The sequence below is a fragment of the Zootoca vivipara genome, chromosome 7 (genome assembly GCF_965207765.1).
Source record: "Zootoca vivipara chromosome 7, rZooViv2.hap1.1, whole genome shotgun sequence".
In the NCBI taxonomy this organism is placed as follows: domain Eukaryota; kingdom Metazoa; phylum Chordata; class Lepidosauria; order Squamata; family Lacertidae; genus Zootoca; species Zootoca vivipara.
In genome coordinates this window covers 46099835-46116068 of record NC_142590.1, presented here as the reverse complement: position 1 = coordinate 46116068, position 16234 = coordinate 46099835, and the positions used below count along the sequence as shown (strand labels likewise).

The window sequence follows — 16234 nt, the reverse complement described above, 5'->3', positions numbered from 1 at the left end:
AAAATTTTCACAATAGTGTGCAAACCTCCTTTTTAAAATTAAGGAGGTAGCATTATTTTGAGAATGCACAAAATAAAAAAATACCTCCACTGAGAGCAGGATCCAGTACACGATACTCCTGATTTAGTGCTATGTCATGCATCACTTCTGGTTCTTGGTTAAAATGAGCTCTTTATTGTTTACTATAGTATCATGTTCCAAAAACAGATTCAGTGCTGAAAAGTCATGTGTACATCTTTAATAGCCAATCTAAACTAAACCTCATAGCAATCATCACAACTTTGTAAGCTTTGGCGGTTAGGCATTGGTTGAACTTGTGTTGGGGGAGGGGAGGTGTGGCCATCACCTACCCCTCCAATATTAAGGGTATTCTGTTAAAGGAATCCGGGGGTGTGGATCTTGTCCGAAGCCCGGGGAGGGGCTAGGGCCATGCCATGACCCCATCGGGAACCCAGGGGGAGCTCGAGTTGATTTGCATCGATGGGGCTCCCCCTATTGGTGGTTGACCCTTACAAGACTCCCTGCATGGCGGGTAGGAGTCAGGTATAGTTGGGTCAATTCCAATGCCTAAGCCAATAGCAGTCACATTCTGTAACCAATAAAATTGTGACCAAAATTTGCCCAATAACCATTAACCTAATACCTGTGTCATTGTGTCTTATTCATCAATGGGGGGTGACCTCAGGGTCTTGACACGCAAACAGATTCAGTGCTGAAAAGTCATGTGTACATCTTGAATAGCCAATCTAAACTTGAGTTTGTAGTATATCTGTACAAGAGTTGGAGCCCAATGATCTGATTATGGCATAGAGGTGGGTGTCTACAAATCGGCCTGTCTCTAGATTGCAATGTTGATGATTGCTCCCTGACTCAGTAGATAGAAACCACATAAATCTACCAGGGGCTGCATGTAACTGTACTACATAGGGTGGCATCTAATGTTGTGGAGTTGACTTATGGCATACTTGCCAAAATGGTTTGCCACCCTTGATTGCACTGAATAGACCTGTTGCAAGTAGCTCCCTCCTTACATGTAGAAAGTGCTGCAGGTCTTTAGTGAAAGCAATGTGGTTTATTGTTCAGGATATCCACTTGGTACACATCAGAAAGAGAAAGAGAAGCAAAGAGGGAAAACACTGTATGTAACAAAGAAGCAATGGAGAAATAGATTCTCAAAGGTGCCTGTGTTTATTGATGCTCAGTCATTTTGGAAATATAATTTTATTTTTCAATCTGAATTTTTAACTCCAGGACATTCCTGAATCAAAATAATGTGCTATAATATACAACCTAAATAATGTATTTATGTAATGTTTGTTGCCCTTTGTCTAATTTCTAATTGTTATGCTGTAACTTAAATATACCAGTGCAAACTCATTCATTAATCACCTTGGTCCCTGAAGTCTTTGTACATCAATACTATGAAAAAAAATGAAACAAGCTGACCCTCTAATGTATTTTTTTCTTAACAGATAATCTGATCAAAGCCATCTTGTCAGCAACCAAAGATTATCGTCTTACTCCAGCCCTTGACAGGTGAGTAGATTCTTTTTGGGAGACTGAAGGAGCCCCTGGGAGTTGCTGGCCATTAATAAACAGCCTCCCTATGGGCTCTTGGCTTTGGAATAAAATGAGGAGCTGGGAATGATGCTCCTGTTCCAATCCATGGGGTCTATAACATAGTTTTTTTGACAGCTTCAGAAATTTTATTCTCTAGTGTTACCGCAATCTGCTTGATTCCCTACATTTCAAAATAAATAACTGACAATCTTTCAACAAATGCATTAACTTGTCACAACCTCCCCCAAGGTATCATTGTAAGGCAGCAGAATTGCACGGTGTTTATTCAGACAAATATAAGGTTCAGCTTGTTCTCACTAACAGGTCCTCTTCTAAATCCTTTGTTTATAGCTGTGGGGCAGTAGAGCTGATAGCAAGACTGATTATGGGAATTTTTACCTGGCTTTTGGAGGCGTGAGCTGTTAATGCACATATTCATGGCAGCAGCAAACTTGGATGTAGTGGCGGACATGTTCATTGGTCCCCCCCCCCAATGTTTTGCTTTTAATATAGAACATTCTTTACTAATCTATTGGCACACGGTGGAACCTCACACCTATTGTTGTTGTCTAATACTAGTTTAGCACCAAATTCTTGCTGTTTTCCTTTGCCTCAATTTCTTCTGCTGAGCTTTGTACTTCTTCTCTGTACCATTTCAGATTTTCTCTTCTATGTTAGTTTTCTTTATCAAATGTTTACCTCAATGAACATATTTTACATTCTGAATTGGCAAGAAAAATTGAAATAACTCTGGTCTGGGTCACCTGTCATAACCCATAGTTTAAAACAAACAGTGGTTTAGTGTGAACAGGCCGCATGTCCCATTTCTACTGCTGCAGAGCCATAGATGAACCAAATCAGAATCTGGCATGTTGTGTTGCCCACACCCAAGAAAACCACAAGTGGTATACAAGGTTTGTTCTTGGCTTACTGCTTGTGATTTGTTTGGAAGAAACAAGCCACAATCCTTCATAGAGATTAAACTGATGGAAGAGAAAGAGATAAGAGAGACTTGAGGAAGTATGCTAGGAATTAAGCCTACATAGACAGAGATTAAAGATTATGGACAGCAATAGGGAGTTCTACAGAGCAGAGTAGATTTAATCCATCCTAAAACCAGACAATTTTAAATAAATACTTTTTCAAGCTTTTAGGCAAGTCGTTTTCATTCGCCTTTCCATTGAGTTACCTTAAAATAGTAAAATAGAAGACTTTTTATAAAGAGTGGATATGAGAATGAGTTAAATCAAGATTGCAGATCACTGTATATACTTGAAATATATACACCTCACCACCGAAGTAAGGTAACAGTACTGCAGTTTTCAGTTGAAGCAAAAAATTCGATCAGCATCTCATCTTGTCTAGGAGCATTTCCACGTGTCTGTCTTACTTCTGATGTGACAACTTTATGGAAATGTGGTCTGGTTTACAGACAGCCTACTATTGTGCTGTACTTTCTGCTTTAGTTGTGGTACTCCTTTGAGGCAGCTTTCAGTGTTTTTCTACACATCTTTGTATTTATGGTATCCCAAAGCGTTCCTACTCTCCTGTTTCACATTATTGTTGGAGCCACTAAATGTAACCACAAATCATATGGTATTTGGGACCTATTTTCCAAAGTTGTACTCAACAATACACAATATTATTAATGTATATAAGACTTTACAGAGCAATAAGTAGGAGGAAGAAGGAGAAGGAGTGAAATTAAGGAAGGACAGTTTTTACTCATCCTTCAGCCTCCAATTCCTGTTGGCAATTACTGTACAAGACAAGGTTTTTTTACTTGAAAGTAATGTAAAAAATCAGGGATCATCTTATACACGAGTAGTGCAGAGGAGGGATATGTGCAGCCACGAGCAGGAGCTTGTCTGCGGCAAGGGCTGTCTTGGATTGGCTGCTGCTGCGATTGTCAGCATTTTTCCATCGTTTGATTTATTTTCGGCATTCCCTCCACCCCCCAAAAAAGCTCAACAACTCTGGGCCATCTCCCCCCATAGTCTTATACATGGGTGTGTGTTATACATGGAAAAATAAGGTAATTCTTAAAATTGTTGTTGTTGTTTACTCGTTTAGTTATGTCCAACTCTTCGTGACCCCATGGACCAGAGCACGCCAGCACGCCTGTCTTCCACTGCCTCCCACAGTTTGGTCAGACTCATGTTGATAGCTTCAAGAACATTGTCCAATCATCTCATCCTCTGTCGTCCCCTTCTCCTTGTGCCCTCAATCTTTCCCAACATCAGGGTCTTTTCCAGGGAGTCTTCTCTTCTCATGAGGTGGCCAAAGTATTGGAGCCTCAGCTTCACGATCTGTCCTTCCAGTGAGCACTCAGGGCTGATTTCCTTCAGAATGGATAGGTTTGATCTTCTTGCAGTCCATGGGACTCTCAAGAGTCTCCCCCAGCACCATAATTCAAAAGCATCAATTCTTCGGTGATCAGCCTTCTTTATGGTCCAGCTCTCACTTCCATACCTCACTACTGGGAAAACTATATGGACCTTTGTTGGCAAGGTGATGTCTCTGCTTTTTAAAATGCTGTCTAGGTTTGTCATTGCTTTTCTCCCAAGAAGTAGGCGCCTTTTGATTTCGTGACTGCTGTCACCATCTGCAGTGATCATGGAACCCAAGAAAGTAAAATCTCTCACTGCCTCCATTTCTTCCCCTTCTATTTGCCAGGAGGTGATGGGACCAGTGGCCATGATCTTAGTTTTTTTTATGTTGAGCTTCAGACCATATTTTGCGCTCTCCTCTTTCACCCTCATTAAAAGGTTCTTTAATTCCTCCTCACTTTCTGCCATCAAGGTTGTGTCATCAGCATATCTGAGGTTGTTGATATTTCTTCTGGCAATCTCAATTCCGGCTTGGGATTCATCCAGTCCAGCCTTTCGCATGATGAATTCTGCATATAAGTTAAATAAGCAGGGAGACAATATACAGCCTTGTCGTACTCCTTTCCCAATTTTGAACCAATCAGTTATTCCATAACCAGTTCTAACTGTAGCGTCTTGTCCCACAAAGAGATTTCTCAGGAGACAGATGAGGTGATAAGGCACTCCCATTTCTTTAAGAACTTGCCATAGTTTGCTGTGGTTGAATGCAGATCCAGGTCTAATGTCAAGGTGAATAGTAAAATAAAGGGAAGAGAATCTTAGTAGGAATTCTAACATGATTTTAACCAACAATCTACAACTGTCATTTTCCTCTTAAGGATTATTGATTTGGGACCTTTCCTTGCATATTTTCCTGTGCATAGTATTTGATTAAGCAGTTACTATTCTGTGCAAAAAAAATCTGCACTTAGTTTCACTGTTTAACTCTTCCCTTGCTGTTGTTTCATTATGAAAATAAACATTTTGTTAACTATTTAAATGCAATGATGTCATCTTGAGCCAATAAGCCTAAGTAGATATGGTGAGAACATTTCCTCCTTTTGCTACCTGTGTTGCTATGCTCCCTGTACTATAAATTGTCAGAGTTTGTTACTGCAAATTAATAGAGTACAGCCTCCTGATTATACTTACAGTGCCTGAATTGGATCTTGACCAGGAGGAGCTCTGTGCTTGTGGATTTACCCAACTGTTGTTATCTCTGCTTCCTTCCCAGTCTCAGTTGCCGGAGATGTGTTATTGTGGGAAATGGTGGCATTCTAGCAAACAAGTCATTGGGTTTGAAAATCGATGACTACGACATTGTTATCAGGTGAGTTGTCCGCGCAGGGGAGAGGAAGAGGTGTTCTATAATTCTTTTCCTACTATATGCAGTAGAGGTTTGCAGCACCTCTGGCCCTGTCAGATTCAATTGTCCCTGGCACAATGTGCCTCACATAAAAGACTAAGGCTGGAATTAGAAGGTATGGCAGATGTGGGGCTGCTGCTAAAAACAGCAGCTTCTTGTTTCATTCTCTTCCGCTTCCACAGTAGCAACTAAATAATACAATGTGTGACATAACGTCATCTCATTCTGAGTTGCAAACAGCTAATGAAATGTAGTGGGGAAACCTGGGGCACACTGGCAAGACGTTAAATGTTTTTCATTATTGGGGAGGCATAGGAGGATGTGGGACTGCTGTTTTTCAGAACAGCCATTTAATATTGTCTAGTCCTGAACTATAAGAGATAGAGGCCCAGTTGCCAGTTTCTTGGTTTCCTGTCAGATGGAAATTGTGGTGCAACGGTGACACCGCTTCATATGCAGAGTATCCAAGGGCATTCAAGGAGCTCCTTTTCCAGGGTTAGATACCAAAAAATTTCATCCTCAAGTGCTTAGGGATGCTCTGGTTTGTGGACAACTAGTTTTAGTTTATAAGGCAGTCTTGCTAGCACTACCTAATGAGCATGATTATACCACAAACTAAGTTGTAGGTGAAAAGTTCTATGCACTTATGCTTCGTGGTAAGCTTTGATGATAAATATCGGCCCACACCATAGTCCTAGTAGAGAATAACTACTTACCAGCAGTTCAATATGTTCTAGGAAAAATCAAGAGAGTGTAGGTGGATGAGAATGGGCACTAATAACTTCCTTTATGTTTGTATTGAGAATAGTGGCTGACTATTTGAGTGCTTAGCTTCTCACGTTGGCCTGTGGAAGAATCAGGAAACACTAAATTCTGAAATTCTTGGTTGCTCAGTCATATCTAATTGATCATTAATACACATTAATTCCAGAAGTTGGATGCAAGCAGTTTTAACTGTTTCACTGGCAGTTATGAGCTCTCAGCATATTTGCTCATGTCTGACTTTTGTTTAATTTTATAGTTCCTATCCTGTGTTTTTGCTACCATTTCAAACTGAACTCTGGTGTAAATGCAACGGGCAGCTCTTCTCTTAACTCTCTGTAGGCTGAACTCTGCTCCAGTGAAAGGCTTTGAAAAGGATGTTGGTGGCAAGACAACAATGCGAATAACATACCCAGAAGGGGCCATCCAGAAACCAGAGCAATATGAAAAGGATTCCCTCTTTGTGCTGGCAGGGTTCAAGTGGCAGGATTTCAAGTGGCTGAAGTACATTGTTTACAAGGAAAAAGTGGTAAGAGTTACTCTGGAGAAGAACTCCTGGTATTTCCTGACTCTTTGCTTGTAGCTCTCAGTGCTGTGCTTACATTTCTTGCACAGCTCTGTTTCTGTGGAATGCATCCTTTCCATTTGTTTTTTGAAGTAATAAATTGGGCTTCAGAATGCCTTTCTAATCTCAAATGACCCTGAGTTTGAACACCAACTAAATGAAGCAGAAATGTGGGGTTTGGGGCATGTAATAAATAATTAATTTAAAATGGTAGTGTAAGAAGAACATATCTTTGTAGGCTGCTTGTTATTGATAGAAACAAGGCTGATAATTTAATCCAATATTCAAGGCAAATAAATTCATACAAAATAGGAAACAGATTTGGGGGATAAGTTAGGCTACCTAGAAGCACCTCATATCCCAGCAGAATACAGTCTGCTCGGCCCATTGATAAACAGATTCAATGGAGGACTTTAATGAGTGTTTGAGGTAAGAACACTCCGGTCAGGCTGCTATTCCTTTTCAGGTTATTTTTGGTCTTACATACCTGTTTCATTCTGGCCTTTTTTAGCTGCTTGAGACATAAGCTGTACTGTAAGCATGGAACACATTTTTTCATAGGTTGAGAATCCAGTGTGGGGTAGTGGTTAGAGTGTCTGATTAGGAACTGGGAGTCTAGGGTTCAAATTCCCAACCAGCCATGCTCACTGGGTGATCATGAAATAGTTAATGCCTCTCAGCCTAACCTACCTCCCAGAGTTGTTGTGGGGCTTAAACGTGGAGGGGGAGAACCATGACCACCTTCCACAGCTACTTAGAGAGAAAAATGAATATAAATGCAATAAGTTAACAAACATTAGGGACAACCATGTTTCTAGTTTGGAAGTGTCAGCAGAAAGGTGCTTAAAAATGTAGACTCTGCCAAACTTAGCTCAGACGCTTTTTAAATAACTGGGCCAACTTGAGAAGACAGCCCTGATTCATACATGCAATGCTAATTAGTGGGTTGGATTCAAATATACTTCCTTACCTCAGTAAAATGATTTCATCTGTAGGAAACTCTCCTTGAACATCTGGTTCATGTTGGTAAACGAGCCAAATGAGGGCAAAGGTTTCCTTGGAAATAAGTAGCTTCTAGGTTTTCCCCGCTCTAAGAAAATAACCCTATACCTACTTTCACCAGTAGGCTGCCAAAATGAACAGCTTATGGAGCAATGCCTGCGGCATCAGGAAGATGTCTTTCGTAGTGAAAGTCTGGTGTTGAGTGAGCACCTGCCTGCAAGTGCAGCCACGCTCAACAGGCTGCTCATTGCAGAGGTGTGTCTGATGCACAGTGTGCAGGGATGACGTTGGAGGTCAAATAGGGTGCAGCTGAATCTGGGCAAGGGGAAATGCTTCTGTTTTTATTCCATATGCACATCAGTTGTCTTCTATAATATCTGAACAATCTTCAATATACATAGCTTAGGAAAGAAAAACAAAATTTACTATGAAGTGAAATGTTCTCTCCTAGCAAATCTTAGTAGGCTATATGGGATCCAGAGGCACCAGTGGAGGAAGGAACAAAAGAAACTGACCATCTCCTGTACAGTACCCACTTCAGTAATTATTTCATTAGAAATAATGGGGAAATGTCTTACTACAGTGCATCTGGAATTTTTTTCTCCATATGCTTATACCTGGATATGGAATCATTATGGAAGAAGGGCAGTTTTATCAGCTTAGCTCTCTTTAGGACCATAGAAACCACTATATATTGATGGCAGCAAGTCTCTTTTTCCCTTTCCCTTTTCTTTACTGGTTTTGAATATTGCGTAAGCATGCAGAGAACAGTGGATAGCTCAAGTGGCAACAAATTCTTCTTGTGCAACACATTACCACTGTGGGTATTACCTTATTAGCAGATTTATTTAGTCACACATGAACTCTCTGCCACCATCCAGGAAGAGGCAGCACAACAATACAGTCTTGCCCCCTCCAACCAATGAATGATCCAAATAGGTTAAAATTAATCCTCTTTGCCTTGCATCAAAGAGGAAATGAGTGCTTTAAACATTTTAAATGAATCACAGTCACAAGGTAAGCAAAAGGGGAGGAAAGGAGGGGCAATGCTATTAAACTGATTCTCTCTAGAAGGTGTTATACACACAGGGCGTGGAGCAGAAATTCTCTTTCACTCCCCTTCTTTGACCTTGTTCTTGCAAGGCGGTTTTCCAGGACAAACTTAGAGGCACGTTCAGGGAGGAGTTAAAATATGTGTCATAGGAGTTTCTGAAGGTCCTTTAATCCTTTTATAAAGCAATTGCCAAACTGCTGCTGGGACAGAAGTTAGCATTCCTGGGGGACAATGTACAGAACTCTAGTATTCCTGAACTTTTTTCATCCTGCCCAAATAAGAATAAAAGTTCTCACATTATAAATATGAAAGGAATTGGGAAAGTACTTTCTGCTTTGAAGTTTTAGCTTTAGACCACTTGACAATGCTGCATCTGAAACCTTACCTCTCTCCTCACAAGCTTCGAGGAGATGTACTTGTTGTTGTTGTTTAGGCATTGTTTCCCACACTTGTAATCTGCTGGTATTTGCAAATACGGTACTATTAGCATAACTTTCCATAGATATGCTCATTTTTAAATGTTCTATTCTTTTTTTTTTTTAGTGGTCTCTGGAGGTAAGGCAGTGACAGTGCTCAGTAGCTTGCATGGTATGTCTAGTTCCCCATGCATTTATTCATTACCAAGGAAGTAGTTTATCTCATGCTGTTGCCTATTTTCAGAGTTCTCAGTCACCAAGATGAATTATCACTAAACATCCTGTGTTTCTTTGCCTCTCCAGCTTTACTGTCATTTTAGTTCAGTAATTTGTTTTTGAATTTATTTATGTTGTAGTTCTGTTTGTGGCGGGGTAGGGGCTTCTTCACTTTTCTCAGCACTCTTAACAAACTACAGTTCACAAGATTCTCTGGGGAAAGTCACAACAGTGCCCCGCCTTATAGGTATGTGAAGACTTTATTAGAGCTAATGGGGAAATAGTTGACACTTAACAGCACTTCCTGTAGGATGGCACCCTTAAGTGCCAATTTACAGTTGGAAGGGGAAGTCTGCCAGTGGGATAGCACAGCACTGCCAGAGGCCTCTCAGTACTTCCATGGAAAGAGTTCAGAGGTGTGCATGTCCTGCTGGCTGTGTTATTGCAATGACACCAAAATTGAAGTCAATGGGAAGAAAACAAGAAGTAAAAAGGGGAGAAATAAGAAAATATCCCTTCCTGTCCTATGGAGAAGACTGTGCTGAAACTGCTGGAATCAGCTTTAGTTTTGTTACACCAACTAAGATTAGCAGTCAGGTTTATGGCCTTTTTGGCTTGTCTGTGCATGGCCGTGTAACAAGAAGACACACAAGTTGTCCCAACAGCTTCATGCAGAATGGTAGTTGCTGCAAATTCTTCAGTTTAGCACAACAAAAGATCATACAAATCCATGCAGGTTAAACACATTTTGAAAATTAGGAGCTTGTTTTTTATACACACACACACAGTTCACAAAGTGTATTTATGTAAACATAAGGCAGACATTTCCCTGCTGAACTCCCAGTTTGTCTTAGTGTTTGCCATATATAAATCATAATTTAGTTTATATGTGGGAGAAGCAGAAATTCTGGCAGCTTTGGCCTGCCCACACAACAGTAGACAAGCATAAGTCTACAAGACTATACAGGTTTGCACAGGATATCTTTGGCAGTGCTGAAACTGTTCTTTTCACTGTGGTGCTCTCCATCAGGTGGATGGATATAAGTGAAAGGGGAAAGTGCTTAATATTAAGGTCAGCATCACAGAAATGACATAAAATGAGTGTCTTTTTGAGAACAGGTGACCCATCAAATCCTTAGAAAGTGTTGAATGGCATATTACAATTGAGAATATGCATGAGTTCATTTCTGTAGCCTACAAATACAAAACCCATTGAGAGCTCTTGAAGTTAGAAGGCATTGTAGATGGTTATGAAAATCGTGTACTTGAAGTATGTGCTATACACAAAGGTATTTGACATTTCTTCCTCTTCTTAACATTTGAGTTTCCTCTGATAGCCAAATATCTAAGTATTTACTTACTCCAGTTACCCACTTGTAAACACTGTGGAGAAAAGCATCTATGCACTGAAGGTTTCAAAGAGAATATTTGTGTATCATGAGCATGGTGATCTGAGTATTTGTGATTCAGTTTCTTTAAAAATGTATGTTTTTGAGTGCTCAGAACTACATTTTGCAGTACAGTCTTCAGACCTTACTCCAGTCTTTTGATTTGTTTGGAGGGCTTCTGCTTAGGTGAAGGCAAACATTTAGCATCCGACTTGCAGCTTGGAACAAGAAACCGTTTAGAGCACTATATTCAAAACCATCTGCAAGTACCACGCAAGCTTACCAGCTACGTACCAAAACTCCCTGTTTAGTTACATGTCTTTATTATTTATCACATCAGAATTCTTCTTCCTTTTCTTCTGTTTGTGCTTCTCATGAACAAATGTAAGCAGATGAGTCTGAGTTGCTAATTAAGAATGCCTACTTTGGGGCCTCAGGGACCCAGGTGGCGCTGTGGTTAAACCACTGAGCCTAGGGCTTGCTGATCAGAAGGTCGGCGGTTCGAATCCCTGTGATGGGGTGAGCTCCCGTTGCTTGGTCCTAGCTCCTGCCAACCTAGCAGTTCGAAAGCACGTCAAAATGCAAGTAGATAAATAGGAACCGCTACAGCGGGAAGGTAAACAGTGTTTCCATGTGCTGCTCTGGTTTGCCAGAAGCGGCTTTGTCATGCTGGCCACATGACCTGGAAGTTATACGCCGGCTCCCTCGGCCAATAATACGAGATGAGCGCGCAACCCCAGAGTTGGTCATGACTGGACCTAATGGTCAGGGGTCCCTTTACCTTTACCTTTACTTTGGGGCCTAACCAAAGTTATATGTGGGCAGAAACACTTCCCATTTGTCAGTCTGGTAAACCTACCTATCACTTGTGCAATGGAGTCAGGGATTGTATAACTACATTCCTGGTTGGGTGGGGCAGACAAAGAGGCACATGGTGAATTGGAGCATTGTTTGGTCTACATCTGCCCTTTTCCATTTCCTCTCTCAATTTTAGGTCTTCTGCTGCCAATTGTACCAAAGGCTAATTGCATTCACCTAGATACTTTTAGGCAAGCCTCCATTCTCATTCATTGTTCTGTGTAATTTTCACAAACTTGTTCCTGAAGTATAAAGCACAAAAATATCCCCTTACAGAAGCCCTCATTTCCAAATGATTTGTCTTTCCTGCTGATCTACCAACCTTTCTCATACAACCTATTTGCAACTAATCAGGGATCAATGAAGAGTTATACAGGACTAAAGTTTTGTTTGCAGAGCATGGAGTACTATATTGTGATGTAACCTGCAGAATCTGTGAGGTGCACAGCTATGAATCAACACACCTCCTGAGTTACGGCTCTTTAAACGAAACTGGGTTGAAGAAGCTTAATTTCTTTGCTGCCCTAGGGGCATCATGCATCAACAGGCCAGCAGTCCTGGTATCATTCACTTCAGGAGGGACAAATTTCGAGTGGAGAAGTAGCAAGAGTACTTAACACTTTCCGCACCTACCACTTCTCTGCTGCATATCACCCCCACCTGCAGGGTTCCAAATTCATGTTTGTCCTTGCAATGACTAGGAGATGCATGGGACTACAGAAATAATTACCTGGGGAAGGGTAATGCATCTACCTTTCAGTTCTTTATATGAGATTGAGGCAGCATAGTGACTAAAGACTCAACTACAGAGGAACAAAATGTGCAGAAAGAACTCATCTTTGCACTATTTCTTCTATTTTCTGCCTGTCTCTGATCCCTCACCCCACCCATTTTCTGGTTAATTGGTCAGTTACATTATATTTGTGCACATTTTTCAGTAGTACAACTGAGAGTTCAACCAGGGCGCGGGGAACCTTTACTAGGAAGGTAGCTAATAACCTAATCGTATCCATGCAACTTAAATGATAGCTCATTTATCCCTTGGGCAGATGCAAGGAAAAAGAAATGCAATTCAAATAAAAAGTGTGGGAAGGAATATGTGACACCAGACCGTTGCGCTGTGAGCAACATGATCACAAAATATATCCAGGAGATCTACCACCCCCTCCCCCCCCTCCACACGAGCATACCTTTATGTGAGCTCTCTTTGGACCTTTTTCTTTGCCTCTTTGTGTGAGAAACTGGAAAAAGTAGGGTTGCCATATGTCCAGAATTTCCCAGACATAAACAGAATACTGCAGTCAGAAGCAGTGTCTGAGCAGAAATCTGCAAAATGTCGAGGAAAATTTGGATGTATGGCAACCCATGTTGGCAGTGTTGTTTTTGCCGAATTTCCTTAAAAAATAGTTCAGAACCGTATTTTTTTTTGTAATTTTGCTAATAATAATAATAATATCAATATCTCAACAACTTTGGCCAAAAAAGCTCAACAACCTTTCTGTCTGGATTTTCACTTTTTGAAATATGGCAACCCTAGGAAAAAGCAGGTACTTTATGTCCAGTGGAGATGTGTGAGGTCCACTCTACTAAATCTACAGGCTGAACTAATACTGCAGCTTTCCTAGTCTAATTGCTGGTGGTGGCTGAACAGAGAGACAGAGGAGCTGTTAGGTCTTCAGGGTCACTGGTAGCTTGGAGATCTGCTGAAGAATCATGCTTTCCTTTCTCTGTGGAGATGCTGGGTTCAAGGTCTGGGCTGGACTGAACCCTGGCACTTGGATACATTTAAGAACATCTGATTCTTTAAAAAATACAGCCTGTTAGCTGGCTTTAGTCCCTTGCACAACATGCAACATTTATTATTACATGCCTCCACTTTGGAAGCTTTTCAGAATGCATTCTTCATAAGTGTCTTTGTACTCCACTAAAATATGATGGGTAGAAAAGTGCCATACTTCAGGAAAGAGCTTGAATACAAGCTATATTCTAGGTGGACTTATCAGGGGTTGGCTGTTCCTTCATGGCTTGTGGATGTCAGGCATTTTGAGCCAGTGTGTCTAATGCTTTTTTAAAAAAGTCAAATAACCCTTTGATGATAGTTTATAATAAATCCCATTTGAAAACATATCTGAGGTTCATAGTTGGGTGAGAAGAGTGGTGATTATGTCGGGGAGAGCAGATGCAAACCAAACTAGACTTCATCAACTGCCCACAAATCAGAGATTCCTGGTGGCCGTGACCAAGCTATAGAGCAAATTCTGTATTTTAAGGGCTGTTGCTTCAATGAGAGCAGGGGTGTCCTGGGAATTTCCATTGGGTTTGCTTTGCCCAGTTTCTGCTTTCATAATACAACACTCCTTTATTTGATGACAAATGCACTTCATTGTGAGACTTTATTGCTCGCTGAAGGAAATAATTACTTCCTGCAAATAATTATATAAAAATGAAGTCACAAGAACATGCCAGTTGCCTGGGAAGTGACTCAGTGCAATGACTGTAAGAAAAGCGCTGGAAAAGATCTCAGTAGCAGTACTTTACTAGACCTCCGCTTTGGTGTTCCATAATGAAGAATAGATAAGCATCTTTTTTCTGAGCCTACCCAACACATGACTGCAAAGGAGTGGAGAAATTGGCAGTGTTGATACCATCCTCCACACATTCTTGAGATAGCTTGGTGTTTTTAACACCCTCTCTGGTGTCATTACTCGGTTCAAGCATTCAGATAACAGGAGGCCAAGGATACCCTGACATCCCCCAAGTTGCTCTACTTGGTTCAACCAGTATTGGCAAATGTAAGTAATGACAGGCACCGGAAAAATCGCAGCTCTTCAGGATGCAAACTCCCACTTTGATGGTGGAAACAACCTCAATGCCCTGCAAAGAGAGGGGGATGGATATCATCTGACAGAGAAAGAAGAATGGATATAGTCACAAATCTCAAGAAGGAATGTAATATAACAGCACAATCCCTCTAAATGCCTTCTCAGAAGTAAGCCCCATTGAGTTCAATGTGTTCACTTATGCAATTGAAAATCTGCCACTCCCCCTGTTATTCAGGGGGAGGCAATAATAGATTCTGGAAGAGGTAAGGGCTAACTCAACTCATACGTGCCCTGCTTTCACCTGTGCTCTCATAGATGAAAACAATTATATCCTCCCAAATCTACCTTACAAATCACAAAACCACATTCCATATAAAGTATAGAATGTTCTTAGCTGTGCTCTTCCTGTTCACTGAGCATTTCATGTGACACCCCACATGATGTGGATTCAGTTGATTCAAGTGTAAAGTTAAAGAAATGGGAAGGAGGGTGTAATTTAGCCCTCCACTCAACTTGTAAGAAGAACAAAATATGAGCCCTCCCTAATTACTGATCACTGAAGTAAAGGCAAGTAAGAAGTGATATGATATACAGTCATACCTCCGGTTACAGACACTTCAGGTTGTGTCTTTTCGGGTTGCGCACTGCGCGGACCCGGAAGTACACGAATGGGTTACTTCCGGGTTTCGGTGCATGAGCAGAAGCGCTAAATCGGGCTTTGTGCATGTGGAGAACCACCGAATCGCGACCCGTGCGTGTGCAGACGTGGCACTGTGGGTTGTGAACGCTGCGGGTTGTGAACATGCCTCCCGCACGGATTACGTTCTCAACCCGAGCGTCCACTGTATGTGTATAAAATTATGCATGGCATGGAGAAAGTGGAGATAAAAAAGTTTTTATTCATTTCTCATAACAATAGAGCTCATGGACTCCAGTGAAGCTGAATGTTGGAAGATACATGACAGACGAAAGGAAATCCTTCTTTCACACAGTGCATATTTAAACTATGGAATTTGTTCCACCAGAGGCAGTGATGGCCACTGACTTGGGTGGCTTGAACAGAGGATTAGACAACTTCAAGGAAGATAAGGTTATCCGTGGCTACTAGCTACAGTAACTGGCAGAAGTCTATTCCAGATGCTTCTAGAAGTAAAGCCCTTGATGGTCCAGAAGCAGTGTCATGCCTCTCAATACCAGTTTCTGGCAACCACAGGAAGGGAGAGTGCTGTTGCATTCAGATCTCACTTGTGGGCTTCCCATGGGCATATGGTTGGCCATTGTAAAAGCAGGAAGCTAGTTGGACCACTGTCCTGATCCAGCAGGGCTATTCCTATGTTACTGGTACTGCTAAGGGACTGTAAAATCTGCTGCTTGTCTGATTGAATTTCTGCCTCTTGGGCTACAGGGTACTCAGTGTATTGAATCACCTCCCATCAACTCATCTCTAGCCCCTATCCTAAAAAGATTGCTCTTATCCCAGATCTGAGGAATATACTTTTTGATAAGGTCTATGCAAACATTCAGAATATATCCCTTAGCTCTCTTCCAATGACTGAGCTGAATGAGCTCTAGGAAATGTGTGTTTTTAGTAGTGCCTGGCATTTGTTAACTGCCCTGTCTGTCTGCTCCTCTGAGTCTAAAGAAGGGCAGGTATCCCCAATAGGAATTAACAGCTTTAGACATTTCCCCAAGCATCTGTCTCTAATCAGACTATTAGACATAATAGTGGCTGCCCCAGTAGAACACAGCAGCTGAGAGGATACCTTAATACCAGCTGCTAAAGCCTACAGGGGTTAGTGGCTATGGAGGCAGCTGCCTGTGGTTTGTATAGTGGTGGATATGAGCTTTATAGCTGA

At 41.3% G+C, this 16234-nt stretch overlaps 1 protein-coding gene across 11 annotated transcripts in view; it reads left to right on the top strand.

Moving 5' to 3' along the window:
* ST3GAL3 (ST3 beta-galactoside alpha-2,3-sialyltransferase 3) overlaps positions 1–16234 on the top strand; it is a 191007-nt gene that overhangs the window by 123169 nt on the left and 51604 nt on the right. For all 11 annotated transcript variants that reach the window (XR_015950826.1, XM_088673314.1, XM_035123840.3 and 8 more), the window contains 3 exons: positions 1473–1536; positions 5164–5259; positions 6400–6586. Coding sequence is in view for 10 of the 11 variants with exons in the window: in XM_088673314.1 (XP_088529440.1) it covers positions 1473–1536; positions 5164–5259; positions 6400–6586 (347 nt within the window). In the remaining variant the exon portion in view is untranslated. The remainder of the gene's footprint in view (positions 1–1472; positions 1537–5163; positions 5260–6399; positions 6587–16234) is intronic.